Source organism: Bombus huntii, chromosome 12 (assembly GCF_024542735.1).
Source record: "Bombus huntii isolate Logan2020A chromosome 12, iyBomHunt1.1, whole genome shotgun sequence".
In the NCBI taxonomy this organism is placed as follows: Eukaryota; Metazoa; Arthropoda; class Insecta; order Hymenoptera; family Apidae; genus Bombus; species Bombus huntii.
Genome location: NC_066249.1, coordinates 10,231,588 through 10,246,744, shown reverse-complemented (window position 1 = coordinate 10,246,744; position 15,157 = coordinate 10,231,588). Strand labels below are relative to the sequence as shown.

Below are 15,157 nucleotides of genomic sequence, written 5' to 3'. Positions count from 1 at the left end.
GACAGCACACCACAGACTTTTATACAGCACATATTTACATAATGGTGCGTTTTCATGAAGTGATAGCCAATAATATTTAAAATAAACTAGGGGAATTATTTAAAATACATAGATAAAATCTAAAATAAAACTTATGTTTCCCCTAGATATAATCCAATCATATTGTAGATCATTTAGTAAGAATATATCATGAATATAGTAAAGATGAATTACTATAAAAATAGATACTCCAGAAAATTTGATAGGTTTTATATCGTATTGTGCACTTGTGTTTCTAATATATGACTGTGTTTCGTTATCGTAATTTGCATTTGCAATTTTTATATATTTTTAAAACATTTTATATTGCACATCAGTTACAAAGGAATGCTAAAGGTTTGGTTGGACGTTTGCAATCTAATAGATGAAATATAAACAGCAAATATATTCAAAGATTTTCCTCCGCGTGTACACTCACTAAAAGTTTAAGAAGACGAAGACAACTTGAAACTATGATTTCCTTGAAACTTCTGTACTTCTTTTACAGCTCTTTTTCTAACATTAATTAACAAAGAAATTATTATAATGTTGTACATTTATTGAATTATACAAATTGAAGTTGAACTCCAAATAAATTGTTAGCAGCCATCTTGGAAAACCCTTTTTCGCATTTCGAACGAACGAAGTGTCAAATATCGATAATTACTTCATCGCACACGGTTGAACTAAAAATTTTTATGGGAATTGAGCTTTCCTAGAAAAGTTAGATTTTTTAAAACGATCTCGAAATTGAAATGTAAAAATCAATTTCGCGCCATAAAATAGTATTATTCGATACTCGCACTTAAAAAGCAAGAAAAATATAGAAGCGAGTTGCGATACAAACAACTCGAATAAGTAAGGGGTAGGAGAATTTTTGTATTGAAAGTTGGAAATAATATAGGCAAGACGGCTTCGCAAAAAAAATCGTCTAAGAAGATGGCGGAGACCAAAGAATTAGAGGTGAGTGAGGTATTAAAAGTGGTGCAGTGCAGTTAGATTATGTGTGAAATTTTAGAGAAAAGTCGGCAAGTCTGCATTGTGAATTTGTCGTGGTTATATCCGGGTTATCAGCGATTTATTTGCGTCAGTGAATTATATTACTAGACGCTTAGTACTTGTTAAGCGCGTTTTTCTTCATTATTGTTATAATTATTTTTTTTCTTCGGTGAAATATTGAGATTAATCAATAGAATTTTTTTACGATATATTGTGCTTATAATTATGTTGCCTTTACCGAATAAAGCTTATAAAAAACGTCAATATTCATAATCACAGGTAACCTAAATATTTTTTTTTTTAAATTAAAATCGTTGTCAGTGTTTCTTTATTATTAATCATATGTATTTTATTCGTAAATATTGTTGGACGAATGATATTATCTATGATTGCAAAAATAAATTCTGTTTCATTATTGTATTTTTCTCATTCAATATGGATATAGATGAAAATACTCTATGTGTGTGGTGTGATTGTCTTTAGAATAGAAAACTTGAAGTATGATCTTTATGCCTGGTATTTCAAATTCTATTCCGTATTTCTGCAATTATGTTTATACAAGCCAATATAATAGATAAAATGTTTCTTATGTAATTGAATTGAAATAAATAGAATTGATAATAAATTTAAATGTTAATTTGTTTCTTATTAATATATTGTTATTTATAAAATATATTTTTCTTTTATCAAAATAACAGTTTAGAATAAGTGTATTATATAAAATGTATGCATGCTATAATTTTATGATTGCAGAATATGATATTGAGTTTTCGAGTGTCTGAACTTCAGATGCTTCTTGGTTTTGCTGGTAGAAATAAATCAGGTAGAAAGAACGAATTACAAGCACGTGCACTAGAATTGTTACGTTTGAGATCCCATCCAATTCAACTCAAAATACGTGAATTATATAAATCCATACAGTGAGTATAAGATTTATTAATGACAATACAATTGTTCTTGTAGATTGTACTAAATCATTAACTACCTCTATCACCATTTATTAAATTTTTAATTATTTTGTTTGTTTATTTTAGTGAAGTGTTGAAAATGATTTTCTTTTTATATCTACTATGGCATATTGTTATACTTTAAGTATTATAAATGTCAGTGGATTATTGAGATAAAGTCCCAAACTCATTTTTTTGTTTCAAAATTTTGTTTAGAGCTGATCAATTAGCTGCACATCAAATGTATGGTCAAACAGGTAGTTCTGGGGAGCCACAAATAGATCAAAACATGCATTCCAGAAATTATTACACAACAAGGTAAATATATAGAACAAACAGATAGATAATACAAAGAAAATAAGTTTATGAAGAACGTATATAATTAATTATATAAGATATATTTAACAATGTTGTTTTTTACTTGTAATTAATGTAAAGACAAGCTATCAGTCAACAGCAACAGTCACAGTCTTCAGTTTCTAGTGGAAAGGATTTACCACCTGCACATCAAGCATCTCTACCTCAAGCACCTAGAACAAATCCAGTCTATCAGTCAACAGCGTATGCCAACGTAACACCACAAGTAAGTTATGTAATGTGATTTCTATATAAAATTATATAAAACTTCTATATTATTTTTTGTAGTGGTTTTTTAATATTCATATGACATATTAATATTTCAGCAAACAACAAGTGCAGCCTATAATCCATATCCATATGCACCAAAAGTTTTACCATCACCATTGCAAATACAACCTAGAAATCAATATCCTGTTCATCCAGATGTTAGACTTAGAAAGCTACCTTTTTTTGATTTATTGGCTGAATTGCTGAAGCCATCTAGTTTAATGCCTCAAGGATCTATGAGACTTCAAGAGAATACATTTATGTTTCATTTAACACCACAGCAGTCAACAGATGTAGCAAGTTCACGAGATTGTCGTGCAGGAAGTAAAATGGATTACACAGTACAGGTACGTTTTACAGGGAGAGTCTGTTTCTTAATGTTAACTCCTTAACCTACAACTACGGGCATAGCCCGTAGTACGGTGATCGGGCCAAACGTAAATATTACGAGCATAGCCCGCAGTAGATGATCGGACCAAACGTAAATCGACCCAAAATTTTCGAACGTAAATCGTAGTTTAAGGGGTTAAATTTATATTTTTGATTGTTGAGTCTACAATCTGTGTTATGGCTATTTCAGATACAGATGCGATTTTGTTTGCAAGAAACATCGTGTGAACAAGAGGACTGTTTTCCACCAAGCATTGCAGTAAAAGTTAATGGAAAACTATGTCCTTTACCTGTTAGTAGACAGAAATATAAAGAATATACATATACATATACACATGAAAATATTATTTCTTTACCCTAAATTGAAAGTATAGTAAAATGTTTTACTTTCACAAATGAAATGTTTTATTTTTTATTTCAGAATCCAATACCTACTAATAAGCCGGGAGTAGAACCAAAGAGGCCGCCACGGCCTGTCAATATTAGTCCTCTAGTTAAATTATCTCCTACTGTAGCGAATCAAATTCACGTGACGTGGTCGGCAGACTACGGCAGACGATACGCAATTGCGATATATTTAGTTCGAAAGCTTTCAAGTGCTGAATTATTATCAAGGTTAAAAAGTAGGGGAGTTCGACATTCGGATTATACAAGAGGTTTAAGTAAGTAGTTATGTAATTAGAACTATTTGGTGTTGTTGAAAATGAATGCTATTGAAATAATGATCTTTTAGTTAAGGAGAAACTTAATGAAGATGCGGATAGTGAAATAGCGACAACATCGCTTAGAGTATCGTTAGCTTGTCCGTTAGGCAAGATGCGAATGTGTACACCATGTCGTGCATCGACATGTTCACATTTACAATGTTTTGATGCATCCCTATTCCTTCAAATGAATGAAAGAAAACCGACATGGAATTGCCCAGTTTGTGATAAGCCAGCGTTATATGATAATCTCGTTATCGATGGCTACTTTCAAGAAGTGTTGAACTCTAAGAAACTATTGCCAGATGTAAATGAAATTCAATTATTGCAAGATGGGTCATGGGAAAATTTGGTTCTAAAGAAAGAAAAGGATAAGGAGAAGAGTGAAACAAAAGTTGTTACAAATTCGCAAGATCGTAAAATCGATGTGGATACAGTCGACCTCGGTGAGATTTTATTTCATTCTAATATGTGTAAAGATATGACATATTTAAAAATAAAAGTTTTTATGTTTATGAGTGTTTACATATAAATGGGTAATCATATCACTGTTTAGATGAAAGCAATCTTACACCTCCAAAGGAAAAGAAACGAGCTGTTATTATTGATCTAATATCAGACAGTGATGATGATGATGAACGTACCACACCAACACAAAGTACAAAAAAGATAGCTAGTGGTACTTCTTCGCCAAAGAAGTCACAAACTAGCTCCATTAGCAGTACAAGTGAATCACCAGAATTGATGATAATTGATTTAGAATAGAATATTTTATATCTATTGTTACTATTAAATTGCCAAATTTTGTATAGGACAAAAACCAAAATTTTGTTAGTTCTGTGATCATTTAAAAAAAAAAGTTCTACATAAAGTTAAGTATAAGTGAATTCATGACATTTTTACTTTTGGTACTTAAAACTGAAAAAGAAAGGAGCAAAATAATATTTCTTTTTAACTGTAACAACTTAGCATTCCTTTGTATAATCAATATATATATATATATATATATATAGGGGGAGAGAGAGAGAGAGAGAGTGAGAGAGAGAGAGAGAGAGTGAGAGAGAGAGAGAGAGAGGGAGTGATTGCATATTATTTTAATTGATGAAAGGAAAAAATGTAAATTAACGTCTCGAAAATCAAACTCAATCTAATTAATAAGATACCTTAGTATAGTTTTTCATTATCGAAAACATCATTGTGGAATTTCATCCAAAATAATAAAACTATTTTTATTTTGTAGTATAAGCCTCTTATTAACCTTGACATGTAAATGAAAGAGGAAAATAAAAGGTGCAAATATTTATATTAATATAAATATGTTAATTATATTACTAGCGTTATTAATGTAATTAAATTTGAGTCCTCTTGATATTGTTTCTTTATTAAGTTTCTTAGTTGATCAGGGTTAATAAAACTGCTTAGACTATATTTGCTATAGACTTTCTGTTTGTGAAATTCGATCTAAAGTTATAAGGAATAAAATAGATAAAATTCATATAAATAGAATATTAATAATTTAATACTTTTGTATTATGGTTTTTATACGTAAGTCATATGTTCCACGAATCTCAAAGTTTATAAGTCTTGCATAGGGATAGAGATTGCATTTGCATTTGGATACAGAGAATTGCGAAACGCTATTCCAGAAAGTTGTTGGTCCACAGGTTCTCTTGTATCATATAAACTTGGTGCTTGAAATATTATGCCAAGTGTTCCACCAGTACATGCCAATGTAAAAACCCAAAGAAAAAGTCTATCTAAAATCATAGCTACGAATTTCCAATCTTCTATAACCTGGAAATATTAAAAAATGTATGAGGGAAAAATGTATCATATATTATTTCGAGAAGTTATATATATATATATACTATTTTTAAAAAAGAATTTTTAGAATTGAAGTCTTAAATTGTCAAGAAAAGTATCAAAAGTAAAACATGAATATTCAAACAATGAATTGTTGAATTATTGATCAACTTACTTCATTATCCTTATCTGCATTTTTTATATGTTGAGCAATAAAACGCACACCCTTTAAAGCTGATATGACATCGGGAGACAAGTGTCGTGGCATCGTATTTTCACTATCAGTGACTGCAACAGTATCTCATTGTTAATGTACATTTCAGAAACTATTACATGACATTAATTGTAATATAACGTGCTGCGCCATATACATCCATGAATTATAGGGTTACTGTTAATTGCAATACACGTTTATTTATTTCAATCGCTATCATGTAATTTTTTATATGTGTCATAGAATGCACTGTCACAATACATTTGATTAATAAAATTTTGTATTAATTATATTATATATTGTAGAGTAATTTAAATATTTACCTGATGCATGCGGTATATGCCGGGCATCGTCTTCTCGTATATTTTTATACTGCGAGGTGACACTTTCGAATCCATCTGGACTTCCTTTCAATTCCAGTGGGTAATCACTAACACTATCAGGAAAACTGTAATGTATACTCCTGAAAAGTTTTCTATTTCAGGATTCGATAAACAGTAGTATAATTACCTAAAATCTATTTCATTAGTATATCCACTATCCATGTACGTATCATCATATTCTGGAGTTGAATACGGTGTCCGACGCATCATTAAAAGTCGCGGCATCCAATTTAAAAATACTCGTCTAACCCAGGGTGACATGTTGTGCGTAGATGGAGACCTATATAAGAAATTTATACGTAACTTTAGGTAATTTATAAATAGGATACTATAATTAATGTTTAATCTAGAATTATTACAATGGAATTTAGTTTACCGAAAATGAACATTTAAAACGCATACGGTAATCCATATCGACAAAGTGACTAAAATCATGGTAAATAGCAAATATTTTCCTAAAAGTGGTATAGCTAGTGACGTTGGTGGAATAATTTCGGCTAATAGTAAAAAGAACACCGTCAACGAGAGGAGAATGGAAGAACACAACGATACCTGTAAAAATTCAATTTTTTACAGTATAAATACCTTTTCGTTTATTTATTATTCTTTGTAATGCTTACTTTTTCACCTGAATCACTTGGTAGATAAAAGACAAGTACCGTAAGGAACGTAATACCCACGCAAGGAATTATTAAGTTGACTGTGTAGAATAATGTCTTTCTTCGCATCGTAATATTAAATGTAATATCTGTATGAATTATATCAAAATGCACTTACATTTCGTATCGTTGTATAAATTGTATGTTAATATAGATGTCAAATATATTTATTTACTCACCAGAATAAGGTTCTGTGCAACATGGATAATATTCTTCGTTTCTGGATGCTGGTACTTCTAAAATGTCCCATTCAACTGATAAGTAGAAGTCGCTTAAATCTATTCCTATTGCAACCAAATTGCTACCACTTTCTTGTTTCATATGTTTCAGATCCACCTGTCAGTAAAAGTTTTTACAAAGTATTTTTGGTAAATAACATTGACGTCAATTATTTGTATTTTCAAATTAATTTATTTCTATTTGATTTGTATTAAAAAAATTATTTATGATTAACGATATTTTTGAATTATAACCTGAGCGCCATTGTACGTCCATGAGCCGAATTTCATAATACACGATTGTTCGTCAAATGGGAAATATTCGACGTTAATCTCACAGGATGATTTGTAAATCGCAGGCGGTTTCCAAGATACTTCACCGGTATACTTTAATGTAGCCTTTGTCATAAGCGTTACTTCGTAATTGCCATCGGCACTATGAAATTATATTTAATTGATGTCTTTTTATGATTATCAAATTCAATACTTGCTAATAAGTTGTAACATACATCAAAACTTACTTATTGTATAGGACAATATCTGGTAGCCAAATATTTTCGGAAGGCACGTATAGCATTTCTACGCCACCGTATTCTTCTGGATCCCATCGTAGTTTATAGTCGATCCATTCCTAAAATGCATAATATCGACAGTGAATAAAATATGTTTATAAAGATAGGTATATTTCTTCAGCAGCTCTTACCTGTTCCACCCAGACGTTGGTAGTCATCACCTGATTTTTTAAATTCTGTAAATTAAAAAAATATTAACAATACCTTTATTGAATAAAAAACAACCAAAATCACAAAATATGACTTTATACCATCTCAATTAGCTGCGAGAGCTTTAAACCAAGCTTTACTGTTAAGGTTTCGGTGTTGTTCTTCACAGGGCGTATAAGTCTATTATAATTCGACAACAAGTCATCATAAAGTCTTTTTGTGTCAGGGTTTGCCTCGTAAATTTTTAACCCAACAGCACCTAGAAGAAATACAAATCTTTTTAGTCATAATTTCTACTCTTTATGTAAGAACAATCGAGTTCATCGCATTCAAATCACACGACAACATGAAATATACATTACGATATAATTCTTAAAAAATTTGAATGATTCTCAATCACTTACAATGTAAAAAGGTGAAACACTTACCGAATATAACGTGAAGGGCATTAAGAAGAATACTAAACGTCAATATTCGCATTTTAAATGTAACTATTTATAAATTTGTGTAAGATTGAGATGGCAGTGACCACTCCCAGTAGAAACACTTTCACCTATGCACACATATACAATAATTTTTAAGTTAACCTAATTAAATGTAAAAAGAATCGATATCATATTAGATATTTTTCTTCCAGGTGACAAGTGGAAAACCTTATCAGTAGAAAATGAGTGTTCTGCATCCCACTGGACCAAAATCGATATCCGAAGTTAGCGCCATGACACTTGCTCCAGTTTGCACTTCAATGTATTTCGTCTGTTACAAATTCACATCTCAGCGCATGCGCATTAACGATGCGCGCACATCTTTTTCAAATCGTCCACAGGTTGGCGCCTTCAGTCTGTACCAAATCACGTACAAGCATTTTTCGTCTTAAGATTTGTTTTCGTTTTGTTTTGTTTCAGTGGATTTATGTTGTATTCGTTTCAATGCGTTCATAAAGGTAACTAAAATGAATTGTTAGCTGTTTTTTACTTTTGTATTTTAATTAGGTAGCAAATATTATTTGTTTGAACGTTTTAATTCAGATTTCTTAAAAATGAATTACCGACGTTGTATGAATCTTGTTCGTCAGGTAGCGCACTCTGTACTATAATGCAGTAGAAGCCAAATGCACCCTTGCAATTCTTTTGGAATACTATTCACAGAACATCATTATGAAATGGTATTTTATACAAATTTTTTATTAGTATAATTACGATAGAGATATTTTTCATGATACCTAAGAATTCAATATATTCGATACATCCTTTCTTCTACGGTAAAATGATGTGTACTGTATCATGATTTTTTATATGTTTCGTAGCCACTTTGACGTGCATTTTTCTCAATACGTACAATCTTTTATCAGACGCAATGTTTACCAAATGCAACTTTGTAGGAAGTATTTTTCATTGATTTACTTGTAAGCTGTTTTATATAATTAAATTAATCGCAGATGTTTGAACATTTTGTTATAATATATAATATTCATCATCTAACCTTTCTTGCTTTTGCAAATTTATAAAAAGGAGAATATTATTTATATATACTTAACAGTTTGTATATTATTCATCAAATACGATCAATAGGTACTGCCAGGAAAGGAATTGAACACTCAAAGACAACCTACTTAACGCTATATGCTCGTAAGAGGTTAATTAAAAGCGAAGCGTAACAATCGATAGGCAAGAAAGGGTAGAACATCGACATCACTCCACGCAGCACTCGTAAAAGAGTAGGACCATTGTGGATTAAAGTTTTATTATAAAAATCTATAACGATGCTCATAGAATTGAATTGAATCCTAAACTCTGTCAATTTAGCATCTCGTAAAGTAGAAAAATCCTCTAGCCTTTCCTAGAGCATCGATCACAGTACAAAACCACGTTCATGTTTCAGACAATGGTCGCGTGTCTAGAAAACATCGTAATTATGTCAAAGGAGTAACTGCGGAAGTGTAAAGTACTCCGGGCATGTTGCAGCGAAAATTACGCTTGAAACGGAGATATATGTTCTTCACAAAAGTAGCATCCGTAGTGTAACAGCTCTCCTAGGAAGGATCGACTTGCGACCGCACAATATCCCACGTATATACGATTATCGATCAAGGATACGTAAACAGCCGTGGTATAGTTGCGCACACGCGGCGACCAGGCCACTTAGCGTATGTTTGTTTAGTACCTTTTACGACTATATTGTCCGGGCATGTGTTAGATTACGGAGCAGCCAGTGTCTGGCGCATAGCTGAGGGTTGGGTGGTACGGCGCCGTGCTTCGAGAGGGTCATTTATAACTGTTATCGCGAGACTTACTAGCCCACTTACTACCTCCACTGTGTCTATTCTCCACCCACTCTTCTATTCTACTGGAAGAAACGTAAGCGCGAGATGCGCCAGTCCACCGAACCTGCTGGTCATTCTAGCACGGTTTTTTATTCGGTCATCTTGCATTATGCCAGAGAATAAAATCTTTGAGTAACGACATCATTTTCAGGAAATCTTGATTTTTACCGCCAGTGTTCTATGAGAAAAATTGGCAGTTGTTTGTTTTTTCTGTTCCTTTCCATTAGTTAGTTTATATTCTATAGATGATTTGTACATTATAATTAATTGTAAAATAGAATTATGGTCTCGAGTTATATTGCGATCTTTCCTAATAAAGCAAGGTAGTAATGGTTGGCTGTATTGTTTTCCTTAAATATAAAATTATTTAGAAATTCATAGTCGAGAAACTATAGGCGAGTGAGGAAGGTTATTTTACGTAAAATATATAATTGTTGCTGGACTAATTACAATCCCGTTTTCATTAGCTTTGGGACTTGTAACCGTAATAGCTGTGCACACAGTCCTAATCCTTTGTTCTCACAAAGCCACTTTGAGCGGCGAACTGACCGGACTGAATGCGAACTTTGGACATAGCGTTTAAGGTTGGTAATATGCTAGCTTTACATAAATCTGCGTGATAACTAATGTGCAAACTTTCATATTTATTGAGATAACCGGATACAATTATATATTAAACGTTGTTAATATAATATATTTTCCTAATTCATGTTTGCTACAGACACACAGATTAGAAGATTAATTTTTAAAAACGGCTGATTGAGATCTCACTTCACGAAGTATGAGTCGTTTAGAAGTTTAGACGATGAAGATAAAACTGGCGGCACCTACTGAAAGTTTAAATCTTTCATGTTCGTCGAACGAACATGAAATTGTCGATATTACGTTCGTGGTTGTTACACAGATTATAACGTTTACAGGGTTGAAACAGAGTTTTATTTGTTAGACTACGTTTCGCGTGAAACGAGAAAGCGTCCCGACATTCGTATTACAACCGATAGCTCATCGTTATCGAGGACATTTCTCATCGCGTTTTTGTCCGTCGTTTCGGGACGGGGCACTTAATCCTAATATGGAAATATGTCGTGCACTCCGCAAGCCGACGATTAATGCGAATAAATCGATTTTTGGCGTAGGGATACGACGGTTACCGCCAAATCCTGGAAGCCACGCCAAGTGGCGGAAACACGGGAATTCCATCTGGATTTACTAAGATCAGTGCCATTTAATGTGGAGCTCGATAAATCCCTTAAAAGCTGGTGGTCGGCAAGAAGACGGTGCATTACAATTTTCCAGAAAGGAGAATGGCGAACGTCTAGGGGAGACGCAGACAAATCTGCAAATGCAAGGCTTCAGGTGCCAAATGCTTTCATCGTATAACGTGAGTAACTGCCTTCCCTGTTTGCTGTCCCACATCGATCGCAATCTATGAGAATAGCAGAGCCATCCAAAAGTAAAAAATCTTACGAACGTATTCCATTTATGCTGATCGAAATACTCGCCTTATAAAATGGATACGAATCGATAGATATTAACATGTACACACACCTATATTCATAAGTACAATATTAGAACACTTATAGTAAAACAAGATATTCATGTATTTTGGATCGTTATCATGTAAAAATATAAAGTTTTAACTAATTAATTATTTCCTTATCAATGTGAATAACCGAGTACAAGACCAGCAGATGTTCTGATATTTATAAACGGACGTTTACGTTAATATATTAAAATTTTAAAATATAGGCATCTGGGAGTTGAAAGTTAAATACGATATGGGGAAAACGAAGAAAACGATGTAAAAATACATTTAGTTTTATAAAGCTATGTTACTTAAAAACATAGAATATCATTTCCATTTGCAATTACTATTCGTCGATCTTTATCCTCGATATTCCAATTGTATCAAGTATCTCCAAACTCTGATGTATTTAACTTGTCCGCTTGCACATACTTTCTTAAACATATCCATTTACGTAATTCGCTGTTTGAAACTGCTACTGCCTCTTCAACTGAGCTACATTTCCAGGATGTTCAATTTGCGACGAATTGCTCTGCGCTTAACCTCGAGAGAATTGAGAATAAATACTTTGTGTATATCAATAGAAAACTGGAATATTCGTAACGATCTGCATCTTTATAATCTACTCTTCACCAATGTTTTCCGTGAAAGTTGTGCAATCTCGACGGAGAACCGAGAGACACGGGGTCCGTTAGGATCGCTGGATGGTCAGTATCGTTCTTATGCAACGTTATCTAAACGTCGTTGTTTGCTTATGATTTCCATAATTCCGTACACTTCGTCCACGGCAGGCTCTAAAGAGCCAATATCGAGCAAAGTAGGTGTGTACTTTAATTACTAGAGATAATTACGTCGTCACCGGCTTCAGTAAGGGATGGAGGTTTACTATGATAACAGAGTATCCAATATCCTGGTGAGTTACGTACCAAGCACGACATAGCTTCGTGCATATGTATTCCGCACGTACGCACGCTGGATGTATTTACTATCGTATGCACGCCAGCACATGCCAGCCAGTCGCGTTTGACCTCCATCCGTTATTAATATAATTATCCTCGCGATTATTGTCTTACGGTTGCTGCATTTAACTGCGGACGTACGATATCCGCACCTGTTTTCCTGTCGCCTTCCCTGGAAATTAGCGTCTTGGTCACTTGCCTCCAGAGCAATCCGTCTTTCCGTAGATTCGCGACGATTAAATGAATTTTTTGTTAATAATTTCCAATCTAGCGATTTAATACATGTGCTACGGCGATCTCTATTTCCTTAGAATTTAATTTGGGCTTGGCATATACGAAAAGTAATGTTTACGTAACTCGATTAGAAAATGCAGTGGACAACGTAAGGTACATGTGTCACTTTTTTGTGTGTGTACGATTCTATACACGGTATACTATCGTATTTTCTTAGAATTTAATCTGCAATTGCGATATAAAAGAGATGATTTCAGTGATTAGGAAATATAGCGGACAACACGAGGTTACGTGGCTATACTCGATGTTATAGGAAATCATGTTATGCGAACTCATTAGAAGATCATATCAATTTAAATGCAAAAGGTAAAATTTTACTTCTCTAATCTTTTGTAACTATTAGCTTTTCTATATATAGACAAACAAGAGACGAGTATCGCATTTTCAAAAACAAAATTTAAGATTATGGTACAGTGTTAAGCTCTTCTGATCTCTTATATAGTGATTTATTATTCTAATGTACTATTATAAAAGAAGACAACCAATTTATATTTCTACAACGCTCATCGATCGAATGTATGGCAAACATGCCTCGATACATTGTAATTGCCGTGACTGTTAGCACGACAGAGTTGACAAGGGTGGACCGGTCGAGGAAGAGGCAGGGGAGTAAGAATGCGTGGGGAATTTTCGAGGTGATATGCGGACGAGGTAGCGAGAGCATTCTCGCATATGGCGATAGGACGAAAGCTGCAGAGGTAGCACGTCGGAATAATTTATTTAGCTGGAGCAATGTAATAATGGCGGGGTTGCGCCGAGTGCAAACTGCAGAACGCGTTCATTACTACTTTAGTCGAAAGTGTATGGTGTGGACAAACCAGGAGGAAGGGCATGTATGGGGGATGAGGGCACGCGATGTGGGTGGAGACACACGTATATACAGGATGGTTAACATCGTACCGGATCGGCAAGTTGTAATGTGCGGTTCGCCAGACGGCGATATTGCCAACGTTAGGTACACTGGTCGTCCACAGGGTCGGCCTCGAACAGGGTAGACCATAATTTTCGATTCCTGCTAACCATGTTCAACTATTTTTATCGCAACAGTGCGATGAACGTGCTACTATACTTGCGCATTACACATCTACAAATGCGAACAATTTTTTCCATTCCCTTTTTCATTTTCACCTCTACTCTTTTCTCTGCCTTACGGGAAACCATGACGAATAGGTGGAAGTTAGCGCGCAGTCGCAATTGTTAGTTACCACGAGGAAAGGGGTAGTTCGCGGAAGATATCGTGTCCCCGGGGGACGCGTTTGGAAATTGGAAGCGATCGTCGCAAGCTGTAACGTCGTCTCACGTCGAGCAGCTTCCGATCAATTTATTTTTTGCGGGGATTAATACCCGTCGTTGAGACAGCGCTCGTTTCTTCGTCGGTGAACGATATTTTTAATCGCTAAACGGCTACTTCTTTGGACACACGTTCCTCGACATGCCACGTAAGCTTCTTATTTGTCGAAAATGATATAGATATATTTTATTATTATACATCTGCAACTATGATAGATAACTAATATTTCTGTTTCAAGTCTTCATTCTCAGATAATCAACGATAAAGAAAAGAGAAACAGACGATTGCGCTATGGTACTGTTTATTAGAAGATAAAGTAAACCGTTACCTTTTATTTCTCGTAATTTTCACCGGCGAGTGAACGTCTGCAAATGCGACTGAATTAAAAACGTAATTATAACAGCGAAATTTTCAACGAGAGAGAGTTTTAACGGCGACCAGTGGATACACATACATTCAGACGGGATACAAACGGTTTTAAATGTATCACGCAGCTTGTTGCAGTTTTCCGTCGAGTATATCAGAGGGCGTCTGAAAACCGGGTATCGCATTTCTGCGGGTTTTCCCTCTAATCACATCCGGTAACTTAAGAGCCGCGCTGTAATTCTTCGGGTCCGCGCGGTGCAACGGTCGAGCGAGACAAAAGAGCGAAACTGAAAAAATAGATTTATTTTTCTTTCCGTATCCGTGGACTCCTCTGTCCTCCATAGATCTTCCCCTTTTATCCTTCCCATAGTATAGCCAGAAATACGGTCGCCTACCCCGCGGGGCTCTACTATTTATAACTTCGACTCATTTTCCCTCATTGCGCGGAACAGCGGGACTCGGATAAATAATTGTTTTTAACCGAAGTTTTATTGTTACCGCGCCTGTAAACCAGTACAAATTGCGCGACGTAAGGGCACACATCGGCTAAATGAATTTATGGAAAAATAAGGAATAAAAAATATTGGTGGCAGAGTTTGAGAACTCTGTGTGCATGTTAAACTACGACCGCGGACTCGTTTGTTAGAACGCGTGTGCATATTTTCGAAGAAGCAACGTTTTTGCTCTGTCGTACCGAACAATTTGACTTTTGGTT

The 15,157-nt window shown here is 34.3% G+C and overlaps 2 protein-coding genes and 1 long non-coding RNA gene across 9 annotated transcripts; 2 read left to right on the top strand and 1 right to left on the bottom strand.

Annotated features, from left to right (window-relative positions):
• Positions 1-617: 617 nt before the first annotated feature.
• Positions 618-4,924, top strand: LOC126872207 (E3 SUMO-protein ligase PIAS2). Of its 2 annotated transcripts, XM_050631875.1 has the most exons (9): positions 618-981; positions 1,771-1,937; positions 2,181-2,282; positions 2,403-2,547; positions 2,648-2,938; positions 3,172-3,273; positions 3,403-3,643; positions 3,715-4,131; positions 4,242-4,924. In XM_050631875.1, the coding sequence occupies exons 1-9, from the start codon at positions 958-960 to the stop codon at positions 4,448-4,450; spliced, it is 1,698 nt and encodes a 565-aa protein (XP_050487832.1). In that variant the 5' UTR covers positions 618-957; the 3' UTR covers positions 4,451-4,924. The 2 variants fall into 2 exon arrangements, with proteins under 2 accessions (XP_050487832.1, XP_050487833.1); XM_050631876.1 differs by lacking the exon at positions 1,771-1,937.
• LOC126872208 (acetylcholine receptor subunit beta-like 2) lies at positions 4,675-8,459 on the bottom strand. Of its 6 annotated transcripts, none has more exons than XM_050631877.1 (13): positions 8,338-8,459; positions 8,113-8,237; positions 7,786-7,943; positions 7,666-7,710; positions 7,484-7,593; positions 7,218-7,398; positions 6,924-7,080; positions 6,706-6,833; positions 6,462-6,637; positions 6,213-6,365; positions 6,026-6,150; positions 5,664-5,776; positions 4,675-5,479 (listed from the first exon to the last, which is right to left on the bottom strand). In XM_050631877.1, the coding sequence occupies exons 2-13, from the start codon at positions 8,162-8,164 to the stop codon at positions 5,261-5,263; spliced, it is 1,617 nt and encodes a 538-aa protein (XP_050487834.1). In that variant the 5' UTR covers positions 8,165-8,237; positions 8,338-8,459; the 3' UTR covers positions 4,675-5,260. The 6 variants fall into 6 exon arrangements, 5 of the variants coding, with proteins under 5 accessions (XP_050487834.1, XP_050487835.1, XP_050487837.1 ...); XM_050631878.1 differs by having other exon boundaries at positions 8,327-8,440; XM_050631880.1 differs by having other exon boundaries at positions 6,026-6,138; positions 8,113-8,398.
• A 75-nt stretch (positions 8,460-8,534) lies between these two features.
• Positions 8,535-10,341, top strand: LOC126872236 (uncharacterized). Its single transcript, XR_007691925.1, has 2 exons — positions 8,535-8,627; positions 8,760-10,341. It is a non-coding gene; the product is annotated as an uncharacterized LOC126872236 (long non-coding RNA).
• Positions 10,342-15,157: the final 4,816 nt, after the last annotated feature.

Excerpts from the sequence above, each read along its gene's own strand:
- LOC126872207 (XM_050631875.1), top strand. The coding sequence starts at position 958 with ATGGCGGAGACCAAAGAATTAGAG. Across the intron at positions 1,938-2,180 it reads GAATTATATAAATCCATACA|AGCTGATCAATTAGCTGCAC; the intron begins GTGAGTATAAGA and ends AATTTTGTTTAG. Across the intron at positions 3,644-3,714 it reads GGATTATACAAGAGGTTTAA|TTAAGGAGAAACTTAATGAA; the intron begins GTAAGTAGTTAT and ends ATGATCTTTTAG.
- LOC126872208 (XM_050631877.1), bottom strand. The coding sequence starts at position 8,164 with ATGCGAATATTGACGTTTAGTATTCTTCTTAATGCCCTTCACGTTATA. Across the intron at positions 6,638-6,705 it reads CAAGTGATTCAGGTGAAAAA|GTATCGTTGTGTTCTTCCAT; the intron begins GTAAGCATTACA and ends GAATTTTTACAG. Across the intron at positions 5,777-6,025 it reads GCATATACCGCATGCATCAG|TCACTGATAGTGAAAATACG; the intron begins GTAAATATTTAA and ends ATACTGTTGCAG.